The sequence below is a fragment of the Lynx rufus genome, unplaced genomic scaffold (genome assembly GCF_022079265.1).
Source record: "Lynx rufus isolate CCGP_SWC_20201006 ecotype Redwood Valley unplaced genomic scaffold, mLynRuf1.p SCAF_19, whole genome shotgun sequence".
NCBI lineage: Eukaryota > Metazoa > Chordata > Mammalia > Carnivora > Felidae > Lynx > Lynx rufus.
In genome coordinates this window covers 13,547,651-13,571,905 of record NW_025814833.1, presented here as the reverse complement: position 1 = coordinate 13,571,905, position 24,255 = coordinate 13,547,651, and the positions used below count along the sequence as shown (strand labels likewise).

The window sequence follows — 24,255 nt, the reverse complement described above, 5'->3', positions numbered from 1 at the left end:
ATTTTATTTCTTACCAAGTGCCTTTTCTGTCTTCTGTCCATTTTTCTCCCGAGATCTGAAATTGCTGGCTTTAGAGAGGAAAAGAAACTCTCCTCCTTTTGGATCCCTTCGTTGGGGACACTTATCCAAGGCACAGAACAGAAACTGACTAGGGAATACTCACAACATTATATATTATATATGAAACTGCATCTGACAAAATCAACTTCATCCTCTTCCGAATCTGTTAACTGTCCACTATGTGTACTGGATGGACTAGTGTCCCTCCCAAAATTCATGGCCACCAGAACCTCAGAATGTGACTTTATTTGGAAATATAGTCTCTGCAGATGTCATTAGTTGAGATGAGGGCATACTGAATTAGGGCAGGCCCTACATCCCCTGACTGGTGATTCTTCCTTAGAGCATTCAGGGGGAACACAGCCCTGCTGATGCCTTGACTTTGACATCTAGCCTCCAGAACCTGGAGAGAATAAATCTGTCGTCTTAAGCCACCCAGTTTGTAGTTTTTTATTACAGCAGCCCCAGGAACTTAATACACCACGTAAACCTTAAGAAATATATTGAAAAGACAAAAACCCTGAGATTCAAACATAGCCCTTTAAGGTTTATTTGTAACATGTGAATTCTTACTTGATAAATCCACAGGAACACATTCTACCGTGACGTTTAGCTGCCCAGGAATAATCTGCAATTTAGTCTTCTCCGGCCTAGGGGAAAAATGAGAATATTTTATACTTAAAATCTATGATTACGGAATGCACCGGTTGCCCTATATGCAAACTTCCAAATGCTTCCAAATGCAAAAATGCTCCAAAGCATTCAGCTTCTCCCATATATGACTCACATTTACCACTTTAAGAAATGATAATCCATCTATTGTATTGATTTACTACAATAACACACTTACTTCTTGTATTCTGAGAGTAACTTGAGAATGTCTTCATTCGAAAGCTTGCTACTGTCTTGTTTATACAAAGGAGAAAACCTCCCATCCAGATCCAGAGAACCTTGAGTATCTTTGAAAATGGGTCTAAAACAGCAAAAGAATTTTTTTTTTTTAATTCTGAAGTACTGAGAAACGAAGAGACACTTAATGCTGGTATGTGTACAAAATGGTAAAACTACTTCGGAAACTCGCTCGGCCATTTCTCATGAAGTTGAGCACACACCTGCCCTCTGATCCTGCCATGCCGCTACCCCGGGCATATTTCCGCATGGTGCGTGAATGTTCAGAGCAGATGTATTTGTTATAGCCCCAAAAGGAAACGGCCCAGAGAGTCATCCACAAGCGAATGGCTAAACGGTGGGGTATTCATACAAGAAACCAAACGCAAGAGTACATTCTGCACGACTCCGTTTGCATGAAGGTCTCGAGTAGAAAAAAAGCCCTCGGTAGTGATAACCATCGGTCGATGGCTGACTGGTGGGAGTGGGATGACAGACCGGACAGGGGTGTGAGGAAACTTTCTGAAATGATGGACACGTTCTAGACCTTGGTTGGAGCAGTAGTCACAGGACGGTAAACACGTGTGAAAATTCATCAAGTTGGATATAGAAAATGTGTGCCTTGGAATCAAAGGTAAAGAGTATCTCAAAGTTGAGGACCGTTAAATTCGATCTTTGGGGCACCTCTGTTAGGCATCCGACTCTTGATTTCAGTTCAGGTCATGATCTCCCGGTTCGTGAGTTCAAGCCCCTCATCGGGCTCTGTGCTGACAGCTCAGCCTGGAGCCTGCTTGCGATGCCCTGTCTCCCTCGCTCTCCCTCACTCTCTGCTCCCCACTCCCCGCCCCCCACCAAGGCTCATGCTGTCGCTCTTAAAATAAATAAACATTTAAAAAAAAAAAACTAGATCTTTAAGATCTATTTACAAAGTTTACAAAAGGTCTATAGAGTTTCCGATATGGATTTGGATTATTCCCTGCCTCTTCCCCTTCTCCCGTTTGTAAGCAATGACTTACTACTAAAATGAAAAGTAATGTACAAGCACCCAGCCCGACTGAAGCAGCCCTAACCAGAAACATAATTCCCCTTGGCAGAGCCTCTGAAGATTCGGTTCCAGGCATTAACTACTGTTCCTACTTCTAAGCATACCTCCTTTATTTTCAGTAAACAGGGCTTTATCATATATTGTTAAAATCCCAGGCAAGCCTTTAGAGTGAGTCTTTGCTGCTGTTGACAAGCAAAACAATTCCAGAAGGAAAAAAGAGGGTCATTCCTCATCAGAACTGGGGATCAGAGCTCCCAACTTTGAAGACTTTTGAATTAATTTTCCTCCTGACAAAACGGCATCAAACGGCCGGAGTGGGCGGAGGTCACGGGCCGTGGGTGCTGAGTCCTACTCTGCTACATGCTGTGGGAAGCCGGACAACGATTTTTCGGTAATTTTTTTTTTTAAATCCTTATTTATTTTTGAGAGAGAGAGAGAGACACAGTGTGAACAGGGGAAGGAGCTGAGAGAGGGAGATGCAGAATCCGAAGCAGGTTCCAGGCTCCGAGCCGTCAGCACAGAGCCCGACGCGGGGTTCAAACTCACGGACCGCGAGATCACGACCCGAGCCGAAGTCGGACGCTTAACCGAATGAGCCATCCAGGTGCCCCAAGGGTTTTTTGGGGGGGTTTTTTTGTTTGTTTTTTTTTAGTTCTATGCCCGAATTTCCTCATCTCCAGGGTAGGAATAACAGTACCCCCCTCTTAGGAAGGTGCACGTTAAGCACTTAGACCACTGTCTTGTGCAGGGTTAACGCCTAACTATAAACACTAACCACGGCAGCAAGTGACTTCTCAGGCTGCAGCACCACTAAGGACGTGCAGATTTACAAGCCATGCTTCACCTTCTATAATGCCTAAATAGACCCACAACCTCTGCTCCTCTTCGCCATTCACCTAACCTCGGCTGTCATTTTTTCTTCACCAGTCTGCGCAGCAAGGACCATGTGCCTTTTCGTCTACCGACACGCAAAACGTTTTGAAACCTTCCCCAAAATGAAGCGATTATAAATAGCGACAGAAGGGTTAATTAACTTAGAATCTCCTACCCTTCTGCTACTTCCCAACACCCACTGAACATAATTGATTGAATTATTCAGAACACGGTGCCCTTCCCTTCCCCCAGAAGTTCCAGGGAGCTGTACAGGCTGTACCTCAAACAAGCCAGTGAACTTGTATTTCAAAGGGGGGATAAGCAACAAACACATGTGAAATCGTCACCGTACGTAGACTTGGAAGATGTGGGGGGAAAACTAATGTGACCTCCCATACGACAGAAGGTATAGATAACGTGCTTTCAGATACACTACCCGTGAAGGGCCAGAAAAGCAAGTCGATTCATTAATTACACACTTGCACTTAACCGCATTCTCTTGCCTTCTGATTTTTTTTTTTTTAATTTTTATTTATTTTTGGGACAGAGAGAGACAGAGCATGAACGGGGGAGGAGCAGAGAGAGAGGGAGACACAGAATCAGAAACAGGCTCCAGGCTCTGAGCCATCAGCCCAGAGCCTGACGCGGGGCTCGAACTCCCGGACCGCGAGATTGTGACCTGGCTGAAGTCGGACGCCTAACCGACTGCGCCACCCAGGCGCCCCTTGCCTTCTGATTTTTAGTACGTTTTCCAGAAATACCCCAGGATAGCTTTTCGAAGCCTAAACCTAGCCAACTGTGAAATAGTGGGCACGCCGTACAAAATTCCCTACAATTGCTGGTTTTCTGGGGCAAACAATTCCCTTAGTTTAGCAAATAAGTTCTGCTTTGAAATGCAATAAAATTAAGTGGGGTCCGTCAGCTCAGGAACCCCAGACAAAGAAGATTTCCCTGAGGCACGGACGTATGAAGAAACGAGAGGGTCTTGAATGCACGGCGAATTTTAAGAGAAAGAGTTCGTACATCCTGTTATGGATTTCACGTTTGCGCCCTCCCGCCCAAGTTCCCATGGTGGAAACCGAAAGCCCAAGGTGATGGGTACTAGGAGGAGGGGCCCGGGGCAGGTGATGAGGTCCGAGGGCGGAGCCCTCGTGAATGGGATTAGCACCCTTAGAAAAGACCAGAAAGCAAGCTCGCTTCCTTTCCGCTACGGCAAGACAAAGGAGAAGTCGGCTGTCCGCACCTTCATCTCAGACTCCCAGCCTCCAGCACCGTGAGAGAGAAATGTTTTGTTGCTGAAGCCTACTGTCGGTCTCCAATGATTTGTCATCGCAGCCCCGGACGGATGAAGGACACACCATGAGCGTCCCGAGACAGAACCGGGTTGGCAGAGACCAACTGCTAAATGCCGCCGGCAAGGACCACAACCCTGAACTTTACACAGGAGGGCGAACAGAAAGGTCAGGATTATATGTGCACAAACCTGGCAGCCCAAGCAAAGGGCATTCTGTACTGTCCGAGGCGGCTACATACTTGCTTTGCTGTCCTGTGCACCTTCTGCGCCGTCTAAGGTCAGAAATAAGAAGAAACGCTCATATTTGTTGAAACTACCAGAGACTCGCCGCGAAAAATCACACCCCCCCCCCGCCCCCGCTTACTGGTGGAAAACATCAAAGTCCAGCCAAAGAGATAAGGAAGGTGCTACAAATAAGACACAACACGCGTCACAATGCTACCCACCTTCCAGGACCAACGTTTTCTTAAAAGTTTTGTGTTTTCTCATTGGATGGAAATAGATGTAGGGCACGTTTTGTACCAAAGACCCGTAGTGGGGAAATTCTGAGCAGGTCTAATGTGTGTTTCCTTTCACACACGAACAGGCAGACATTCATTATTCTTGGGAGAAGTTTGTTCTCAATACAGTTGACCTTTCTACTCCCAAGATAAAAGCCGAGTGACCAAGAGTCAATGCAATCAGTTTAGTTAGGCAAGGAGCTGCTGTTTGCACAGGCACTAGGAGATGACAAAAGATTAACGGCCCATAGAGTCTCAACAGGCTGTGAAATGCTGGAGACTCCCCCCCACCCCCAAACACACAAATTAGCACAGCTAATGAGCTGTGCCATGAACGCTTCCCCTCTCTGGGCCTCCGTTTTCTCATTTATAAAATGAGGGGAAAGGACCACGTCGCCGATTGCCAAAGTGCGGATTTCGTGATCCAGACATTTGGATGATTACATGCCATCCGAAGACACCCAGCAGTAAAAACCATCGCTACCGTTTAAAATGCCAACATTTCACGAAAAGACTCATCGGTGTGATGTTTCAAACGTAGGAAGAACAAAAATCTCAGAATAAAGGGCAGCCCCTCGAACTGAATACATTCAGCTTCCTGCGTTGAACTCCTTCTCCTGTCTTTCTTTTCGTATCACAGACAGGAGGAAATTTCAGTGCGTTTGGGAACTGCGGGGCCGGACTTCCCAGCTCCGACATTCTAGGGCTGTATGTGAGGGCTGGAAATAAAGAACAGCTATCGCCAAGGATACGGCGTCAATGAACAGATGTCGCCTAAAAGCCTTTAGCTCTTACTTTGATAAGCAACCAGAAATCAGACTGTCAAGTAAACAGAACATAAAACGGACAAAAGTCACGTTCAAGCTTAGCATGCATACTCACATAGCATACAGTATTTCCAGAACATACTGTGTATTGAGAGAATGAGGTTTTCTTGAGGGTTCATTAACAATACCGTTAAAAACACCAGTAAAACGCAATTTTTATATTAGGCTGAAACGCTCGCAAACGATCTTTATAAATACCTTTGCTGGGTCTGAATTTTTGATGTAGGGTTCTGCACAGTGTGTAATGTTTCCCTGGAGCACCTTTTCAATTCTCGCAACTAGAAAAATCTCAGGATGTGGATTCGTCACCGAGAAAATTCCCTGGAGGAAAAAAATGGCTTCCATTAGATGTTTTTATGTAACTTCATACATATAGTTGCGTGGCTAATGGTTCCTAGCAGTGTGTTTAGCATAGCATGTTGACATCCAACACAGGGTCGTGTCCAGGACCCTGAAAATAGACAGCGTTTCCTTTCATACAGTTTCTAAAACTGCCAATACTTCTTTCAAAACAGATTTTCTATTTTTCAAATTTTTTTAATGTTTATTTATTTTGAGAGAGAGAGGGCACAAGTGGGGGAGAGGGAGAGAGAGGGAGTGAAAATTCCAAACAGGCTCCGCGCTGCCAGCACAGAGCCCGATGCGGGGCTCAGACTCACGGACCGTGTGAGATCGTGACCTGAGCCGAGATCAAGAGTCAGACGCTTGGGGACCTGGTTCAGTCGGTTAAGCGTCCGACTTCAGCTCAGGTCATGATCTCGCGGTTCGTGAGTTCGAGCCCCGCGTCGGGCTCTGTGCTGACGGCTCGGAGCCTGGAGCCTGCTTCCAATTCTGGGTCTCCCTCTCTCTCTGCCCCTCCCCCGCTCATGCTCTGTCTCTCTCTCTCTCTCTCTCTCTCCAAAATAAACATGAAAAAAATTTTTAAAAGAGTTGGATGCTTAACAGACCGCACCACCCAGGCACCCTCAGGTTTTCTATTTTGTCACCAACTTCACATCTAGTAGTCCCTGAGGGGCAGCTGTCACCATTGTGGCTTAGCCTCTTGTGTCTGGCTGTGTCTGCAAGGTACATTCTTCGGCTTAATTAAGACAGCGCATATTGTTCGGCTTCGTCGGCATGTGCTAAAATAGTGTGCACTTCTCAAGTGGAACTGGATATGCCTTTTCAAAAGTAGCTGTGCGTAACTCCAGAGCAATTCATTCACAATTAATACTAATTGCAGCTGAGAGGAAGAAAATAAAATACTTCACTGCAGTTAAAGAGCTCCAGCTTTCAATGTGGGGACAGAGGATCCAAAATGTCGTTTTCTCCTGCACGCTCCATTTGAGGACACGAATGCAGACGCGACCAAAGTTACGTACGTTTTCTTTTTTCTTTTTAATTTTTTTTAATGTTTATTTTTGAGAGACAGAGAGAGAGCATGAGCAGGGGAGGCGCAGAGAGAGAGGGAGACACAATCTGAAGCAGGCTCCAGGCTCCGAGCCGTCAGCACAGAGCCCGACGTGGGGCTCGAACCCACGGACCATGAGATCATGACCTGAGCCGAAGTCAGAGGCTCAACCAACTGAGCCACCCAGGCGCCCCTTACGTTTCCTATGAATACATGTGAAACGACCATGTCATCCGCTGTCCAGCTCAGCTCCTTCCAAATACATTATCTGCCAAACAGCCTGTTAGTTGATTATGTCTGTTGTTCCAAGGAGCGCCGCGCAAATGAATTCAAATGGAAAAAGCCATCATTGGGACTCTACCAAGTTTTATTTTGCTACTTGGTATGTTACCAACTGTGTTAAGATCATGCGTTCCAGTTTTCAAAACATCTCAGACACATTATCTCATCTGCTCTGGAGAGAACACTCTACAGCATACAGCAAAGAGGAGAAAACTCAGTGTAAGACCCCCAGTCATTCCCCCGCAAATCCAACGACTTGTAAGGACCCTAAGAACGGCAGATTCACCTTTGAATTCCCAAGCCTCGAGCAGGGAAGGAAGTGGTTAAAAACTGCTTGGGAGTCAAATATCCTGGGTTGAAATTCTGGCTCCACCATTTATAGGTTTAGGCAAGTTGGGGCGCCTGGGTGGCGCAGTCGGTTAAGCGTCCGACTTCAGCCAGGTCACGATCTCGCGGTCCGGGAGTTCGAGCCCCGCGTCGGGCTCTGGGCTGATGGCTCAGAGCCTGGAGCCTGTTTCCGATTCTGTGTCTCCCTCTCTCTGTGCCCCTCCCCCGTTCATGCTCTGTCTCTCTCTGTCCCAAAAATAAATAAATGTTGAAAAAAAAAATTTATAGGTTTAGGCAAGTCACGTCCTGTGTCTATGCCTCGGGTTTCTCATCTGCGAAATGGGGACAAGGATGGTAATAGCTATTCCAAAGATTTCCTGTATGGTTTCCACGTACTGCACGTTAGGTACCCAGTCACTACTAAAGTGGCCCAAAGCACTGCAAGGTCACAGAACTTGGTTTCTTTTTTTTTTAATTTTAATTTAATTCATTTTGAAAGGGAGAACACGAGCAGGGGAGGGGCAGAGAGAGAGAGAGAGAGAGAGAGAGAGAGAGGGAGAGACAGAATCCCAAGCAGGCTCCGCACTGTCAGCACAGAGACCGAAGCTGGGCTCGAACACACGAACCGTTGAGATCACGACCTGAGCCGAAACCAGAGTCAGACGCTTAACCAACTGAGCCACCCAGGCGCCCCTGGATCTCTGGTACTCCCAGGAACATGCTACTCGGGCGTGGAGAGGCGCCTGGCAGCTAGCCCCTGCTGACCTTGCAGAACGTATGCTCAACACCACACTGAGTGCAGTCTCACCCTTCCCGGTTGTCACCTAGCTGTCCCGGATGGTTTTTGTGCGTTATATCCCTTAGTCTTCAGAAAAACCCTTGAATGCAGGCACTACGATATACCCATTTTACAGAGGGAAAAAACGAGGCTTATCCAAGCGCATGCGGTAAGTGGGCAGAGGAGCCTGGCAACCACGGCTTCCAGACTATACATATAGCCCAGGCTATGCTGCCTCAGCCCTGGAGCGCACGCATCCAACATCTCACACAACGAGGCCGGATGAGAACAGCAAAACTGGTTATTGTGACAGCTAACGTTCACTGAGCACCTGCTATTCTCCTTTCCCAGGACGCTGAGCATCTTCCCACACGGATGCCAGCAAGGGGTATTAGAATTTGGAAAACTCTGACAGTGGCGAAGAGCAAGGTGCTTTCAGAGAGCGAGGTGCCCTCTCCCTGTCCCCAGAACACAGAAGGGTAGCCAGAGAGTGCCCGGGAATGCCATATGGGCTGCGAGTCTGGCCCTTGTAGACAAGGCCTCTGGCCCAGCCATCCTTTCCCACCAAGGAGGCATGGGTGTGCCGGCCCCCAGCCCCAGGGTAATTCTAACCCACTTCAGTGCCCCTCTCCCTCTAAAGAATGGGTCAAGTCCCCCCATCCCAGTGCCCGGCACTTACATACCCCATAGCACGGCAAGGCTTTGGGGGAGGGGGGAGTCCGTACCCTTTCACCAGCCCAACAACTGCTCCCCCCGCCAGGGGGGGAGCCCACACAGCCACAGGGAGGCAGGCCCCCACGAGTCAGCATCTCCCCCACAACCCCAACCCAAAGTAAATCGGGTCTGACCTTGGGAGACACGGGGGGCCGAGCTCTGTCAGGGCATCTGGGAAGAAAGTGCCAGGCAACTGAGAATAAAGGGACTGGTCATAGTGACTGTTTGATGTCAGGGAGGCAGAACTACTCGATGGATCCAACTCCTTCCTTCTCCTGTGGTCACCCTGTCGGTCCTCAGGGAAGCCACTGGAGAGAAAGACTCCAATGAACAGATGGCAATGGAGGGCCTAGAATGGCCCCCAAACACCCACCGTCCACCAAACCCTGGGAGCTGCCTCTTCCTGTAGATAATGCTGCCATCTGAATAGCCCTGCTGGAAGGGACGGAGCTGCCCGAAAGTCCTTTCTGGAAATGCCTGGGGAACTGGGTAGTTTCCCTCTTTCTAGGGTGACACGGAAGCAGTACAGTACAGGGGTAAAAACCTGGCCTTTGAAACTGGCCAGAGCCAGCTTCGGGTCCTTTCCTTCATCTTCTAAGTTCTGGGACTTTGGGCAAGCTACTCCTGGAGGGCTCTGTGCCTCAGTGTGCTCATCTGTAAAATGGGTATGGTCACAGTACCCACCTACTTTGCTGGGGTGTGGTGAAAATAAGGGACTCCGTAAAGGAGCAAGAGAAACACAATGGCGCCAAGAAGTGCTTAACTTGTTGTTACTGCTCAAGAACCGACAAGCTGGGATTTGGGCTCCGATCTGCTAACATCCAGTCTCTCTCTGACACAGCACGGCTTCCTAGTCGTAAATGGGAAGAAGTCCGGGGGGGGGGGGGGACTTCTCCAAAATAGAATGTTCAACTAATTGGAGTAAATGACCGCCTCCTGGTATCATCATCAGCTGACCTGAAAAGGGTGCAAGACGATAAAGCCATTTAGGGCCACTGCCCATCGCTGTCCCCTTCTCACCTCTCATGTATTCCTGAGGTTTCTGTCAAGCCCCACATCTTCCGCGCAGCCCCCTCTCCGTTAACTCCTGACCCCTGAACCCTCCTTGCGTTCCGAATGCGTCTCCTACCACTGCGTTAGAGGCGGCAGCCCTTACTTACGTTGTTCCAGACATTGTCGATTGGGGTCTTTCGGCCTGACCTTGGTTCCAATCCTGCCTTCCCCACTCTGTGACCACGTTATGGTGGCCAGCTTACTTCACCTCCCGATCTGTCCTTCCCTCACCTCCCCAACAGCAGTAATGATACTATTTCACAAGACTGTGATGATTGCATGAGACCCCAATGGAAAATTCTGGCATACCAGAGATATTGAAAAAAAAAACAAAAAAACAAAAAAACCTGCTGCTTTTCTTCCTGACCTATGAGCCATCTAGGTGTCGCTTGCTCAATCTCTTTCAGAAGCATATGCTGCAGTAGTGAACATATGTTCACATATGTGATAAGTATAATCTGAGCAACAAACTAAGAGGCAACGTGGGGAAAGCCCAAAGAGGGAAGTTCACTGTACACGTAAAGTCCTCCCCCAGCATGCAGCAATCTGTACCAGTGAGCATAATCCTGAACCCAGGAAACCCGGATGCCTCGTATTTATTCTAAGGAGATAACTCAGCAAGCGAGCTAACGTGTGCACGTGGACGTTCAAAGCAGTGTTATTTACGATACCCCCAAATTACAAATATCCTGGTTAGGTATGTCAATGGACTACTATAAGAGCCTTTAAGGACGTGAGTGACCCAGAGGGCGCCTGGCTGGCTCGGTCGATTGAGCCTCCGACTCTTGATTTCAGCTGTCATGATCTCATGGTTCATGAGCTCGAGCCCCACATCGGGCCCTGCGCTGAAAGTGTGGAGCCTGGTTAGGATTCTTTCCCCCTCCCTCTCCCTCTCTGCCCTTCCCTGACTCGAGCTCACTCGCTCGCTCTCTCTCTCTCTCTCTCTCAAAAATAAATAAACATTAAAAAAAAGAAGGGCACCTGGGTGGCTCGGTCAGTTAAGCGTCCGACTTCGGCCCAGGTCATGATCTCGCGGTTCGTGGGTTCCAACCCAAAGTCGGGCTCTGTGCTGACAGCTCAGAGCCTGGAGCCTGCTTCGGATTCTGTGTCTCCCTCTCTGTCTGCCCCTCCCCAACTCATGCTCTTTCTCTCTCTCAAAACCAAATAAATATACATTAACAAAAAGAAATTTAGGGGCGCCTGGGTGGTTGAGTGTCTGACTTCGGGTCAGGCCATCATCTCACAGTTCGTGGGTTCGAGCCCCACATCAGGCTCTGTGTTGACGGCTCGGAGCCTGGAGCCTGCTTCAGATTCTGTGTCTCCTTCTCTCTCTGCCCTTCCCCCGCTCGCATTTTCTCTCTCTCTCTCTCTCTCCCTCTCTCTCTCTCTCTCTAATAAATAAACGTTGAAAAAAAGAAAGCAGGAACTTAAACTCTATGCTACATTCTATTTTCCTTTGAGTTGCAAAAGTCGAGAAGGAAGACCATCAGTTCTGCTCTGCCTAACCTCTCATGGCTGCCAGTCTGGTCAGAGGTCAAAATGGCAGGGAAGCGTCAGGCTCCTTGTGAAGGGGCTTCTTTGCACCAGACAGGACAGAAGGGCACAGCATTACATATGTGACATGAGCAGCTCCCTCCCGTTGCTCTGCAACCAGAACTCCTCGTTATAAAGACCCTTTATGCTCACTACCTATTCATGTGGGGTCAGCATGAACACTGCCAGCTCACAAATGAAGCTTCCAGATTCCAGACAACATGGGAGACTGGCTCTGGGGCATCCACCGCCAAGCCACCGACAGGAATAATTTCTGGAGGAAGCTGTGGGGACCTTTTGCTGTAGGGGGGTTGGCTGGCCAGGAATTTGAGGGACACTGACCTTAATGGCACCTCAGCCAGGGGTGTAGCCAGATCGACACATGGAACCCCTAGGCTGTTCTCGAACCTTCCAGAAACAGAGCCTCCAATCTGTGACCATCGCAAGACTTGCCCTGATGGTGGCCGAAGTTTCATTCAGATGGGCACCTTCCCTTCCTTGCCTAATTTCCTCTTCTTCATGGAGTCTGCTGGAACTCCATTCTTGGATCCATAGTCAGGCTTCGGCTACAGCGTTATCCTCTGTTCTATAAAGTTCTGTACACAGTTCCTAAGTTTCTGCAAGGGGGTGACCTCTGCTCACGTCCTAAGGAAAAATCTTATGTGGGGGCACAAAGCCGGCTCAGTCAGAAGAGCGCGTGACTCTTGATCTCGGGGTTGTGAGTTCGAGCCTCACACTGGGTGCAGGGATTACTTAAATAAAACTCAAAAAACAATTTTTTTTTAACCTGAGGAAGGGGCGTCTGGGTGGCTCAGTCGGTTGAGCGTCTCCCTTCAGCTCAGGTCATGAGCCTATGATTTTTTGAGTTCGAGCCCCGCATCGGGCTCACTGCTGTCAGTGTCCCCCTCTCCCTCTGCCCCTCCCCCGCTTGCAATCTCTGTCTCTCTCTCCCTCCCTCAAAAATTAAAAAACAAAACAAAATCTAAGGAAAAACCTAATGGTGTCTTAAGAAATCTCTGAAATAAAGACTGCGCACCAAGACAAAAACCAAAAGCAAACACAAGCTACCTACTCCTAATGTAAATGGGAATTAGGGACGGGAGATGATCGTCGGGTCAATTTCTTTCTTCAGAGAAATTGGCCTTTCAGGCACCTACTGCCTTGCTCAGAAGTGTGCCCGAATGTGGCCGTGTGTCTGTGCCTGTCCGTGTCACCTTCGTTCTCCAGCTCACAGGATACTTCCTCTGAGACTCCCGTCACGGCCCCGCTGAAAAGGTGACTTCGCTGACCCACTACCGGCGCATGCTGGTTTCCATCCTGTCCCTCTAACGTCAGTCCCCAGGGGAAAACATCTAGACACACACCTTTACAAGAGACGCCCACGAAAGCATCGTGTGAGCGGATGAAACCACCCAAGGGGCTTTCCGTTTCTTATTCCGAACGCTAGAAGATCGCGCTCTACCTGCTTTATGTAGCGTAACTGGGATTCTGCAATTCCATGAATAAAAGACTCTGGTAAAGAGCTTCTCGGGTGTCCGTCGGCGGCCAGTTGCGCAGAAGCACCCCACAGCATCTCACGGACAGGCGGGGGATTCAGGTCTATGTGGAAGTCAGCTGAAATCTTACAATTGTTCCTCACATCAAATAAAGCGAGATTGATAAAAAAGGGTTCAACCTGGAATGAAAACAAGGGCATGTTGAAGGGAAGACCTTTCAGTGGGGTGCGGGAGGGAAGACACACGACAAAACAATGTTTTTATTCCTCGAGGCGCGGTGATTACGGCTCTTTTCTGAGTAGAACAGCTACGATGGCTTTCGGGCTCGTTTGCATATAAGAAAGAGTATTCTAAAATAACAGGCTATCAAATGTTCACTTTTGTCAGGCGTAAATAATTTTACAAGTCGTATGTTTTTTCTGATGCGTCCAACTCCGAAGGCACATTTAAAGCACGCCAATTGCTCTATGAATAAAATGTAATTCTCGGTAGGTTTACTGACATTACTGAAAAATAATGCCAATATTGTAGAATAGACCTAAATCTTCCCTTTTGTTATGCTACCGCTTACTTGATGATACATTTAATAAGTGCTAATATCCATCAACATCAAATTACTTGACAAAAGCTTTGCCCCGTCAGCAGTTTGGGAAGGCCACGATTCCTCCCTACAGATGGCATTTGAAAGCCGGTCACAAAGAGCGATTTTGTGCCAAACGGCATAAAGATTAACCCTTTATCCACACAAAGTCTGCTGGTGCCTTGCAGCTACTTTGGAAGGGACTAAATCCTCACTGTGGATACTTTTCAAAGACAAAGCCAGAACCAAAAACTAAAGATGGACAGAAAACGCCGTCTCTTTGGTGATTTAACATTTACAGTTGCAAGTATTTCTGAGTTAACTCAAATGATCCGTGACAGCTGCTAATTACAGTTTTCGGTGAAGAACAAAACGAACTCACTCGAGGCGAACGAGTGAGGCTAGCTGACTGCAGAGCATCCGTATCCCCGCCTGGGGACACCCCGTGATGAGCCAGCTCACAGAAGAAGTCCTATTCTCTGGGAGAATTCGCAACAAGGAGGATTTTCCAGGTTCTGGGGACATGTCCCTTGTGAACGTCAACACCCTACTCTATCTGCTGTTTTGAATAGGTCAAGACGTTCGGGAATCCTCTCAAGACGAGACCATATTCATATTCTGGCAAAAGAGAAATGCCAAATGACACGAAATGCCTCCGTGTCAAATCTATCATAGCGTATAGCAATGGAATTTTCATCCCATAAATTCGTTCTAGTGACAAAGCAAAAACAGCGTTTCCTCAATGCCCTGCTTTAGGGGAGGTGGAAGGACAAGTCATACATACATTTGTGGCTGGTCCTCTTGCATGGTCTCCAACTTGACCCAAGACATTGAAAGTTAAATCATGGCAGTTTACCAGGAAACGTTTATTGCACTTTTCCTCGAATGGCTTTATATCAGGCTCGATTCCTGAAAAGTCCAACCTCTACAAAACAGAGGAGAAGAAGTCATTTTGTTAAAAAGAGGATTCATAGGAATATAGGTCTTTAAGTAAAAACCGCAGAATCCTACAGTTTTCTATTCATACTTCATTTGAACTTTTTATTTTATTTTTTTCACTCGGTAAGCCTTTGTAGAGCTCTTACACTAAGGTTCAAACACCGACAGAGAAATCCTAGAGGGAGATGATGAGACTCTGATCTAAGGCATTGGAAAAGTTACAGGTCTGTACCACGGCCGACAAAGCCCTATAGGACGTGAGTCCCTACCTCCCCCAACTCCTCTGACCCCATCCCCCACCACTCTTGCCTCCCCCCCCCCACCCCCACGCTCTGTTCCAGCCACACTGGCCTCCTTGTTTATTTCTCCAAGACCCCAAGCACACTCCCGCCTCAGGGCCTTTGCACTTGCTGTTCTGTCAGTTAGATGCATGCCTTACTGCCTAATTTCATTCATGTCTCCGGTCAACTGGCATTTCCACAGAGACCTTCCTTCACTCCCTATAGAGAACTGCACACTCTGACAGTCTATACACTCCCTTTCCTTGATTTAAGTTTGCTAACACGACTTTTTTTGTATGTACTTAGTGGTGATGGGCCTTCCCCACAAAACATACATTCCGGGATGATAGAGATTTTTTTGTTGTTGTCTTTTATGAGGTGTGCAGGGGGGCAAACGTGCCACGAATGGACATGCGAGGCATCCAGAATAACACGGTGGTCCCTAATTGACTGTGCTGTTAGGAACTCAGCTGCGGAATAAAAAAGAATAGCAGATATGGGGGGAGGGGGAGTAGAGACGGTGAGCTCAGTGTGGGATGTGTTCGGTTGGAGTGAGGTTACTAAGTGGCTGGGAAAATAGCAGGGGTCTGGGCTGGAGATGTGAATTCAGGAGTCAGTGGTAACTAGACCCTGGGGACCACCTACGTTTAAATGACGAACAGAGGGAGAGGCGTCTGCTTCGAAAAGTGACAAACAATGAGCTCAGCTTCTCACAGAGCTGGGGGCTGTACCCTGGCTGCCAGAGAGAGAGAGACTTTTCTTAAATTACTGGTATTTCAAATTTTTTTTTTTTTTTTAGTTTTAAAAACAGATATTGGGAGTCAAGGAATTCCTCTCGGCAAGGGAGGAATCTGTCCCTCCTCAAAGAAACTCCTAGAATCCTCCTCCTCGGCTCCCACAGCTCAGGCGATCGGAGTCCGTCCGTTTGTTCTGAATATCCGAACAGATTTAACGTTATGTTCACCAACGGGAGGGGATGCATGGATTGTGGCACAGCTCACTATACCAGAAGATCGGCGACCGGGGAGGCGGAAAGGACTCGGTGAATCGGAGTAGAATATACTGCCAATATGGATAGCTCAAGCCAAGGAACCCAAGGCTTTTTCTCAATTGCCTAAGTAATTCAAGCCAAAACAGGTATTGTGCCGGAAGAATCTTGGATAATCACAGCCCTTCTGACCTAGCCGGCATCACTGACCAAAAAAAATCCTCCTTCAACGGGCCTACATATAACATTCGTACCTGAAAGCACCCTTTTCCTCCCGAGTCTATTTATCTACAAACCGAGCACAAATGTGTGGGACTAGACAGCTCCCTCTTGAACACTTATCTGTAAAGCCGGCTGAGGCCAGTCATTGCCATGGAGATCAATTCTAATTTCCGCCCATTTATCTGCTCTCCTTTCTATCTTCCTGAGACAGCGGAATGTGAGGAAAACTGGACCAAACCACCCCAGCCCCCAAATCCTTTCCCTTCTGAGGCCTTCAGGTACAGACGCTGGGACACACAGCCTTCCCCCAGGTCTGCCGAGGTTGTCTTTATGCTCTAAGGTCGGTGGTAGAGAGTCTCTCTCAAGACATCGTACTGGGGTCAAAAGAGAAGGCTGATAGCATAGGCTGATGGCACTTCACCCAGAAAAGGGACGCAACACATACGACACAGATTTCTCTGCAAGGACACTGCCTTCCCTACATTACAATCAACCGTTTTGGGCGTCCAAGTGTCACTGCAATGGTGAATTCTTCACCGACGATTGTAGCTCACTGATAACTGCTTTTAGGCTTGAGTTCAGTTCCATGACCACAAAAACACTACACCACAAATTTTTTAAAGATACTGGATTGAGTTTCAACCACAGTCAATTGGCTTCTTTGTATACAAGGAAAGAGCCTGACATGTCCAATTAGAGCCCAATCGTGTGGCGGGGGGCGGGGGGGAGTCGGCGGGGCTCTATGAAAGGCACAGGCTTGTTTGGAATCAGCAACTTTCTGAATGAGTATCTAAGAACCAGTACTCCGAAGGTCCTACTGTACCCCCCCCTTTTTATTTAAATCACATAACTTACACAAGCAATCTAATATTGCTACGGAAAAAAAGTAGGAGACGGGTGCCTGAGTGGCTCAGCCGGTTAAGCATCCGACGCTCGGTTTCGGCTCAGGTCATGATCTCACGGTTTTGTGAGTTCGAGCCCCACATCAGGCTCTCCACTGACAGCTCAGAGCCTGGAGCCTGCTTCAGATTCTGTGTCTCTCTCTCTCTCTCTCTCTCTCTCTCTCTCTCTCACTGCCCCTCCCCAACTTGTGCTCGCTCTCAAAAATAAACATTTATAAATAAATAAACTTTAAAAAAAAAGAAAGAAAAAAGGAGATAAAACCTGTTTTAAAATTTTTCCTCCAAAATTATTTTCTCATATGGTATTTTTATTAAGGAAAAATGCCTGCATTATTGATAGACTATATACTTTTCCCGTGTCAAATTAAAAAAAAAAATTAAAAAACCGTGCGAAGCAGAAACAAAATCAGTTTCCCCAAATTATATTTTTCTGACCTATTTTCACTGAGAAAAAAACATAAGTGCTATTTATGTAATGCAAACTTTTCGATTTCAAAAAAAAAATCCCAAAATTTTCATTATAAATCTCACTAGAAAAAAGTGGAAAAAGAATCCGTCTTTCCCCAAATAATTCCATTTTCTCGTGAAGTATGTTAAGAAAAACATTTGTAGGGGCGCCCGGGTGGCTCAGGTGGTTAAGCGTCCGACTCTTGGTTTCAGCTCAGGTCATGATCTCACAGTCATGAGATCGAGCCCCGCATCGGGCTCCCCGCGGAGCGTGGAGGCTGCTTGGGATTCTCTGTCTTTCCCCCTCGCCCTGCCCCACTCTCTTCTCTCTCTCAAAATAAACGAATTTTTTAAAAAAGAAATATATCTGTAACACTTACACACTGTCGAGTTTTTCCATTTAAACAAATCAGCCTTTGAATGAGAAAATACGGAATTAAACGTGAAGTGCACAGATCTTAGTACAAAAAGTGCCTCGCTCTCACGAAAGAGGTTAAAATACGCAACTGCCCGTAAACCTGCACATCCCTGCACTAATTTCCCCTTGAAGTGGGATCAAGCCAGACATGAACATCGAGAGTGGAAAATCAACCACATTTCTCATAGGACCTCTTTATACTGCAGAGATCTGCTGTCTCTGGATCACACTTGTATTTAATGGGTTAAAAGAGTACCAGCACCATCTTCAAGGGTTCTTTAATTTATCTCTTTTGAGGAGTGAGATGAACTAAAAAGAATATAGGGAAGGAGGGGGAAAAAGAACCAAACATGTGTATTCAGTCTCAAACTATTTGCATATGTGACAGTCCTCTTGAGGAAGTTAGCTGTTAAGCTACTTGTTCAAAGTGAACATGACAAATACAGAACAACAGGTATGACCCGGTGGTACAAAACATCAATGGTTTCAACATTTCACAGATGTTGTTTACCTGACTAAGCGATGATTCTTTGATTATTTAAAGAAATAGGTCATTGATACCTGGACTTCCGAATCAAAAGAAAAGAGATTCTGTCTTCCGTCCCCTCTGCTGAGTTTATTTAGCTGTTCAGTTTCTCTGCCGTACTAAAATTAAAAATACACACACCGAACGTTACTTCATTTCCTTCAAAACAGTATTAAATAACATTTAAATATCTAGTTTAGGTGGGGCGCTTGGCTGGCTCAGTTGGGAGAGCGTGCGATTCCAGATCTGGGGGTCGTGAGTTCAAGCCCCGTGGTGGGTGTAGAGATTATTTTTAAAAAATACCTAGTCTGTGAAACTACCCTCTGACAGAGCTCCAAAAAATATACTATTTCCCAGTTCCATATAACTTAATGCAGATAAAAAAACGTGTGCTGGGTGGAGAGTCACCATTGCTATGACCCATGATAAGCTATAGATCAGGTTCTTATACCTTCTATGTGCCTCTCATAACATCGAGAATCTTGATCAACCCACCGTAGTACAAAAAAGGAATATGAGAGATTTGAATGCAAAAGAAAAACGAATGACAAAACACTATCTTCTCCACACCCACGGTGCTAGCCATGGGATATCATATACAATTCCGATTCCATCGCTTGAGGAAAAACATAATGGGCTGTATAGCCTGGAATGTCAAAGACTCCGAAAGGATAGATTAAAATCTACAAAATCACAGAAAACCTAGATCAGGGGCTCATGAGCGTGTTCCTAAGTTTTGGAAAATTGCTGTGAAGTTTAAGAGAAGGGAAATTTTTTTCTTTTAAGAGAAGCGTAAATTTCAAGTAGAAAAAAATAACTTCTAAGCTTGTGTAATTTAGTAGTCCAAGAAGAAGAATCAAGTGAAAATATCAACAGGTTTAACGAGGATTTAAATGAATAAATGGGGTATAAGCTTCTGCTCTACTATGGTATAGAGTCCACAGAGTAAAATATGTAACCTACTAAGATAGGTATGATAATCGCCTCTACACTTTCCAAGTTAGCTCATTTCAAACTTCAAAGAGTGGAGTAATTAACACAAATGATGTCTGGTCACCAAAATCTTTCTCTGATGAAATTATTCATATACGCGTATGTATGTATTTACATACAGACAGAATATGTGATTTTCACATGAAATTAACAGATGCAGATCATTCGACTGAATATCACGTTCAATATGCATCAATACCCCTTGAACGAAGAATATTTATTTTATGAGTGACATTAATAAAGTCACAAAAATTTAACAGTACCTCCTGCCATCTAGGGGGAAAAAAAAAAAAAAGATATTCTACACCGTTAGCAGGCCCTTGTAAATCCAACTGTCGGAGTGTAACTTTTCTCTTACAATCTCTACCTGTTTCACTAATTTGCTGTGGTTTTTAACTTAGAAATGACATTGCCAAATGGAATCCAGCATTAAAACTAATAGCTAATCCTGCACTGTCTCAGTTGAAGGCAAGTTGCCATAAGAAAGATGTACCTTCATCAGTTCCGGATGCATACTCCTTTCCAAGCTGGCCATGATGTTCTCGGCTTTTCCTTGGCTGCTAGTTTCATCTTCTGCAAATTCATTAAAAGCAGATGTTCCAAACCATGCAGACCATTACTAATCACCTAAGAAGAATATCCTAACTATCTCTCCCACCCCATCCTCTCCTACTAGATTTACTGCAAAGAATTTTGATTATGAAAGCATGGGGAAAACTTTAATGGACTTTTGACAATCTGCCATGAATTCCCTATCCGTTTTAGTCTGGTGATATTTCATGTGTCAGAGCCCGTGAAACATCAACTCTTCAAAACAAAAAAAAAAAAAAAAAAGAAAGAAAGAAAGAAAGAAAGAAAGAACGTCTATCAACCTCCATAGTCACTTTTAATGAGGAAGTAGGTCAACCTTCAAGATTAAGAGTTCTGTATTTACCCTACACAAAGGACATTCCCATGGATTAAAGATAAGAGCTCTACCTCGATAATGAATGATTTAAAAATTCTGACCTTGTGTTGTTTCTACCGTCTCCTTTTTCTCTTGCACTAAACTGTCGGTATTGATCTGAATAATCTTCTTCAAAGTTAGCAACCATTCCTCCATTTCCTGCTCAGTCTCAGCAGCCAGATAATGGCTATACTTATCTAACATCTTGAGTTCGAATGCATGACGGCGCATTTTGGGGCACTAGAGAAAAAGAAGAAAAGAAAAAGAAAAAGCATGTGTCCAGTTAGTTACCTTTTCTTTTTTTTTAAATTTTTTTTTTTTCAACGTTTATTTATTTTTGGGACAGAGAGAGACAGAGCATGAACGGGGGAGGGGCAGAGAGAGAGGGAGACACAGAATCGGAAACAGGCTCCAGGCTCCGAGCCGTCAGCCCAGAGCCCGACGCGGGGCTCGAACTCCCGGACCGCGAGATCGTGACCTGGCTGAAGTCGGACGCTCAACCGACTGCGCCACCCAGGCGCCCCACCTTTTCAATATTAGATTTCATTAGTTTATTTTTTACCTCTGCTCAGCACATATGCACGTCAATACTGTCATGAAAGAATTGCTTCTTTCAACAAGAAATAGAAACTCCCAGACGATGAATGACCATGTCAAATGTGCCATTTTTATTCCCCTCTATACTGGGCACAGTGCTACATGCACAAAGTTGGCACAAGACATGACTTGTTGACTGAGGATTATCACTTAAGGCCTTTTCCCATCTAGACAGTCGAACCACCAGCATCAAAATAAGCAAATGTTTTTAATTCTTTCTACCCTGCTTAAAGTTTTTCTTGCATATTTACAGATTTTCAAAATCAGCCCTTGGAAACAAGCTCCGATGTGCTTTGAAATAAACCTGGCACTTGCTTTATATCACACCAGAAAACGAGGTTTCGATACCTAATTCACGTTACTGTGCATAACATGAAATGCATCACAATAGCATAAACGAAGACTATGGTTGGTTCACATTAAATTGTGGCTCTCGGCCTGTTTCCGATTCTGTGTCTCCCTCTCTCTCTGCCCCTCCCCCGTTCATGCTCTGTCTCTCTCTGTCCGAAAAATAAATAAACGTTGAAAAAAAAATTAAAAAAAAAAAATTGTGGCTCTCGGTAAAAATTATGGGAATGACCTATGCTGAATACTAGCACAGAAGGAAAATAAAAGCCTCCTCCTCTCCTCAAACATGATGACACATTCTTTTACATTACCACCTTCTCTGTCATGACAAAAGAAATGACACACTCTCCCCGCGCTCCCCACTACCTCAGCATTAATTTCAAGAAAGGTTCATGAATCAGTCATTTTCCACCACGTGGTCATCATTCAAGAAGGAACCAACAAAGTTCCTCCTTCTCATCTTCAAAGTATAGCAAAGCATGAAATCAAACGGCGGTAGCAAATCATCAAGATTTATATATTTGAAAATATTTGGGAGGGGGAATCATAAATGCAAGGAGAAAGCAGCGGCTGGGAACATCATAAAGGGCGGTCAATCTGGACTGGAGCTTAATCGAGAAAATCTAGGAATCACGTACCTTCTTTATTCCAGTAAGATAAGAAAGCTGTAGCTTTCTATATATAGGTAACTTTTATTTACATAGATCTTTATATATTTTTTAAATGTTTATTTTGAGAGACAGGGAGGGAGCGTGCACGTGCACACACCCACACATACACGTATGCAGACTCATGTGCAAGCTGGGGAGGGGCAGGGCGGGGGGGGGGGTGAGGGTGGGGGGGTGGTGGTGGGGGGGTGGTGGTGAGGGCAGGGAGGGGAGAGAATCCCAAGCAGGCTCCATGCTGTCAGCGCGGAGCCCGACATGGGGCTCAACCTCATGAACCGTGAGACCATGACCTGAGCCAAAATCAAGACCCAGATGCTTAACCGACTGAGCCACCCAGGTGCCCCAGATCTTGTTATTTTTTAAAGTGTTTTCTATTCGATCCGCATGACAATCTCATTTGAGTTGAATTCATAGTAAGTGGGATTGATAATAAGATTCAGGCAGGATGAGGACACTGAACCAGCATCTCCTGCCTCTTCATCAGCTGGCTCCGTAGTGATGGCTCCATCTCTTGACCAATCGACTTCCTACTTACGCCATCTGTCTGCCCTGTCTCCCATTGCCTCTTTGTCCATGCCCCCTCAGTAATTCAAATCAGCAAACACTTGCGAAGCCTCTACTCAGTCCACAACGCTGCTAATTATTACAGGGGACAGAGACATGAATAAGAGACAGTCCCTCTAATCCCAACATGAGCGGAGTAGAGCATAACATGAGCTGTATAAGGGGTGCAGGGGGCATGAGGTTAGAAAGCGGGGTGAGGCCAAATCACTGTAACCTGTAAGGTCACAGTAAGAGGTTCAGCTCTCCCACTGCAAGATAATAAATCAAGAACCAAGAGGTTTTAAGTAGACAAGTGAAGGACCCTATCTATGTCTGAGGAAGATGGGCTGCCACAAGATAACAAATCAGAAGGCAGGAAGGCAAGACTCCAGGCAAGAGCAGACAAAAAGGAGAACCAGAGGAAGGGAACGGAAAGAAGGGAAGAGATCAAGAAGCACTTCGGAGCCAGACTCCGACTGAATACTGGCACAGAGCAAGAACAGGTTCCTAGTGTAAATGTTTTGGTGGATGGAGATGCCACTGACCAAGACAGGAAAATGCTGACGTTCTTAAATAGTTGATTGATAACCCTCTTCAAGAAAGAGAAGGAGGGGCGCCTGGCTGGCTCAGTCGGTTAAGCGCCCGACTCTGGCTCAGGTCATGGTCTCAAGGTTCGTGAGTTCGAGCCTCGCATCAGTACAGAGCCTGCTTCTGATCCTCTGTCTCCCTCTCTCGGCCACTCCCTGGCGAGTGCGTGTGTGTGTGCACGCGTGCACGTGCGCAGGCATGCGTGGGCTCTCTTTCTCTCTCAAAAAATAATAAACATTTAAAAAAAGAAGAAGAAGAAAGAGAAGAAAAGATAACGTCTATAGCCTTACCTGAACAACGTCGATGCAGGCGTCCAGGTAGATGCAACCTTTAGATTCTTTTGAATTTTTCTCATCTTTATAGGAATTGAGAATATATGAACCGTCAGGAAGTTGAGTCAAGTAAAAATACCGTCTCTTGAATACCTACAAGGGGAAAACCCAGCAATGATACATTTGTTACATATACAATGCATTTGAACAGCTTATTCGAACTAAAAACCTTGAAGGGCTTGCCACAGTCATTACATCTGGACAATCTTCAGACAACTCTGAGAAGTTATCAGGAATTACAATTATCTTCACTTTCTTAAGATGAGAAAGTTCAAGCCAAGGGATTTCCTCTCAGTTAATCTAGAGACCTTTTTTCGTTTTTTTGTTTTTTAACACATTTTAACACTTTATTTATTTATTTTTTTTACAGATTTTTAAGGAATCTCTACACACAACGTGGGGCTCGAACCTACAACCCCGAGATCACGAGTCACGTGCTTTTCTGAGTGGGTCAGCCAGGCGCCCCTGTTTTAACACTTCAAAGTTGACAAGGCATTGGGGCACCTGGGTGGCTCAGTTAAGCGCCCACCTCTTGATTTTGGGTCAGGTCATGATCTCATGGTTTGTGAGTTCGAGCCCCACGGGAGGGGGTCTGTGCGGACAGTGCACGGAGCCTGCTTGGGATTCTGTCTCCCTCTCTCTCTGCCCTTCCCCTGCTTGCTTGCTATCTCTCTCTCTCAAAATAACTGAAAATAAGCTTTTTAAAAAGTCAAGTCTATAAAGCATTTTTGTATCTGGCTCACTGTCCGTTTCACTGTAGCGTCCTTTCCCCCATTTAATTGCAAAACCACGAGTGGGTTCTCATAATTCCATTCACATCACCACAAATCCAAGCACAAATACAAAAATATTCTGGAAGTTTGAAGAAAAAAGACAG

The 24,255-nt window shown here is 45.9% G+C and overlaps 1 protein-coding gene and 1 non-coding gene across 4 annotated transcripts in view; both read right to left on the bottom strand.

Moving 5' to 3' along the window:
• Window positions 1-24,255, bottom strand: part of DOCK11 (dedicator of cytokinesis 11) — a 199,123-nt gene that overhangs the window by 108,409 nt on the left and 66,459 nt on the right. For all 3 annotated transcript variants that reach the window (XM_047081861.1, XM_047081863.1, XM_047081862.1), the window contains exons 7-16: window positions 23,337-23,471; window positions 20,365-20,542; window positions 19,850-19,929; window positions 18,399-18,482; window positions 14,425-14,565; window positions 13,027-13,239; window positions 5,686-5,808; window positions 4,350-4,432; window positions 911-1,033; window positions 634-710 (exon numbers count right to left, since the gene is read on the bottom strand). In XM_047081861.1, the coding sequence (XP_046937817.1) occupies window positions 634-710; window positions 911-1,033; window positions 4,350-4,432; window positions 5,686-5,808; window positions 13,027-13,239; window positions 14,425-14,565; window positions 18,399-18,482; window positions 19,850-19,929; window positions 20,365-20,542; window positions 23,337-23,471 (1,237 nt within the window). The remainder of the gene's footprint in view (window positions 1-633; window positions 711-910; window positions 1,034-4,349; window positions 4,433-5,685; window positions 5,809-13,026; window positions 13,240-14,424; window positions 14,566-18,398; window positions 18,483-19,849; window positions 19,930-20,364; window positions 20,543-23,336; window positions 23,472-24,255) is intronic.
• TRNAR-UCG (transfer RNA arginine (anticodon UCG)) lies at window positions 6,982-7,066 on the bottom strand. Its single transcript has one exon. It is a non-coding gene; the product is annotated as a tRNA-Arg (tRNA).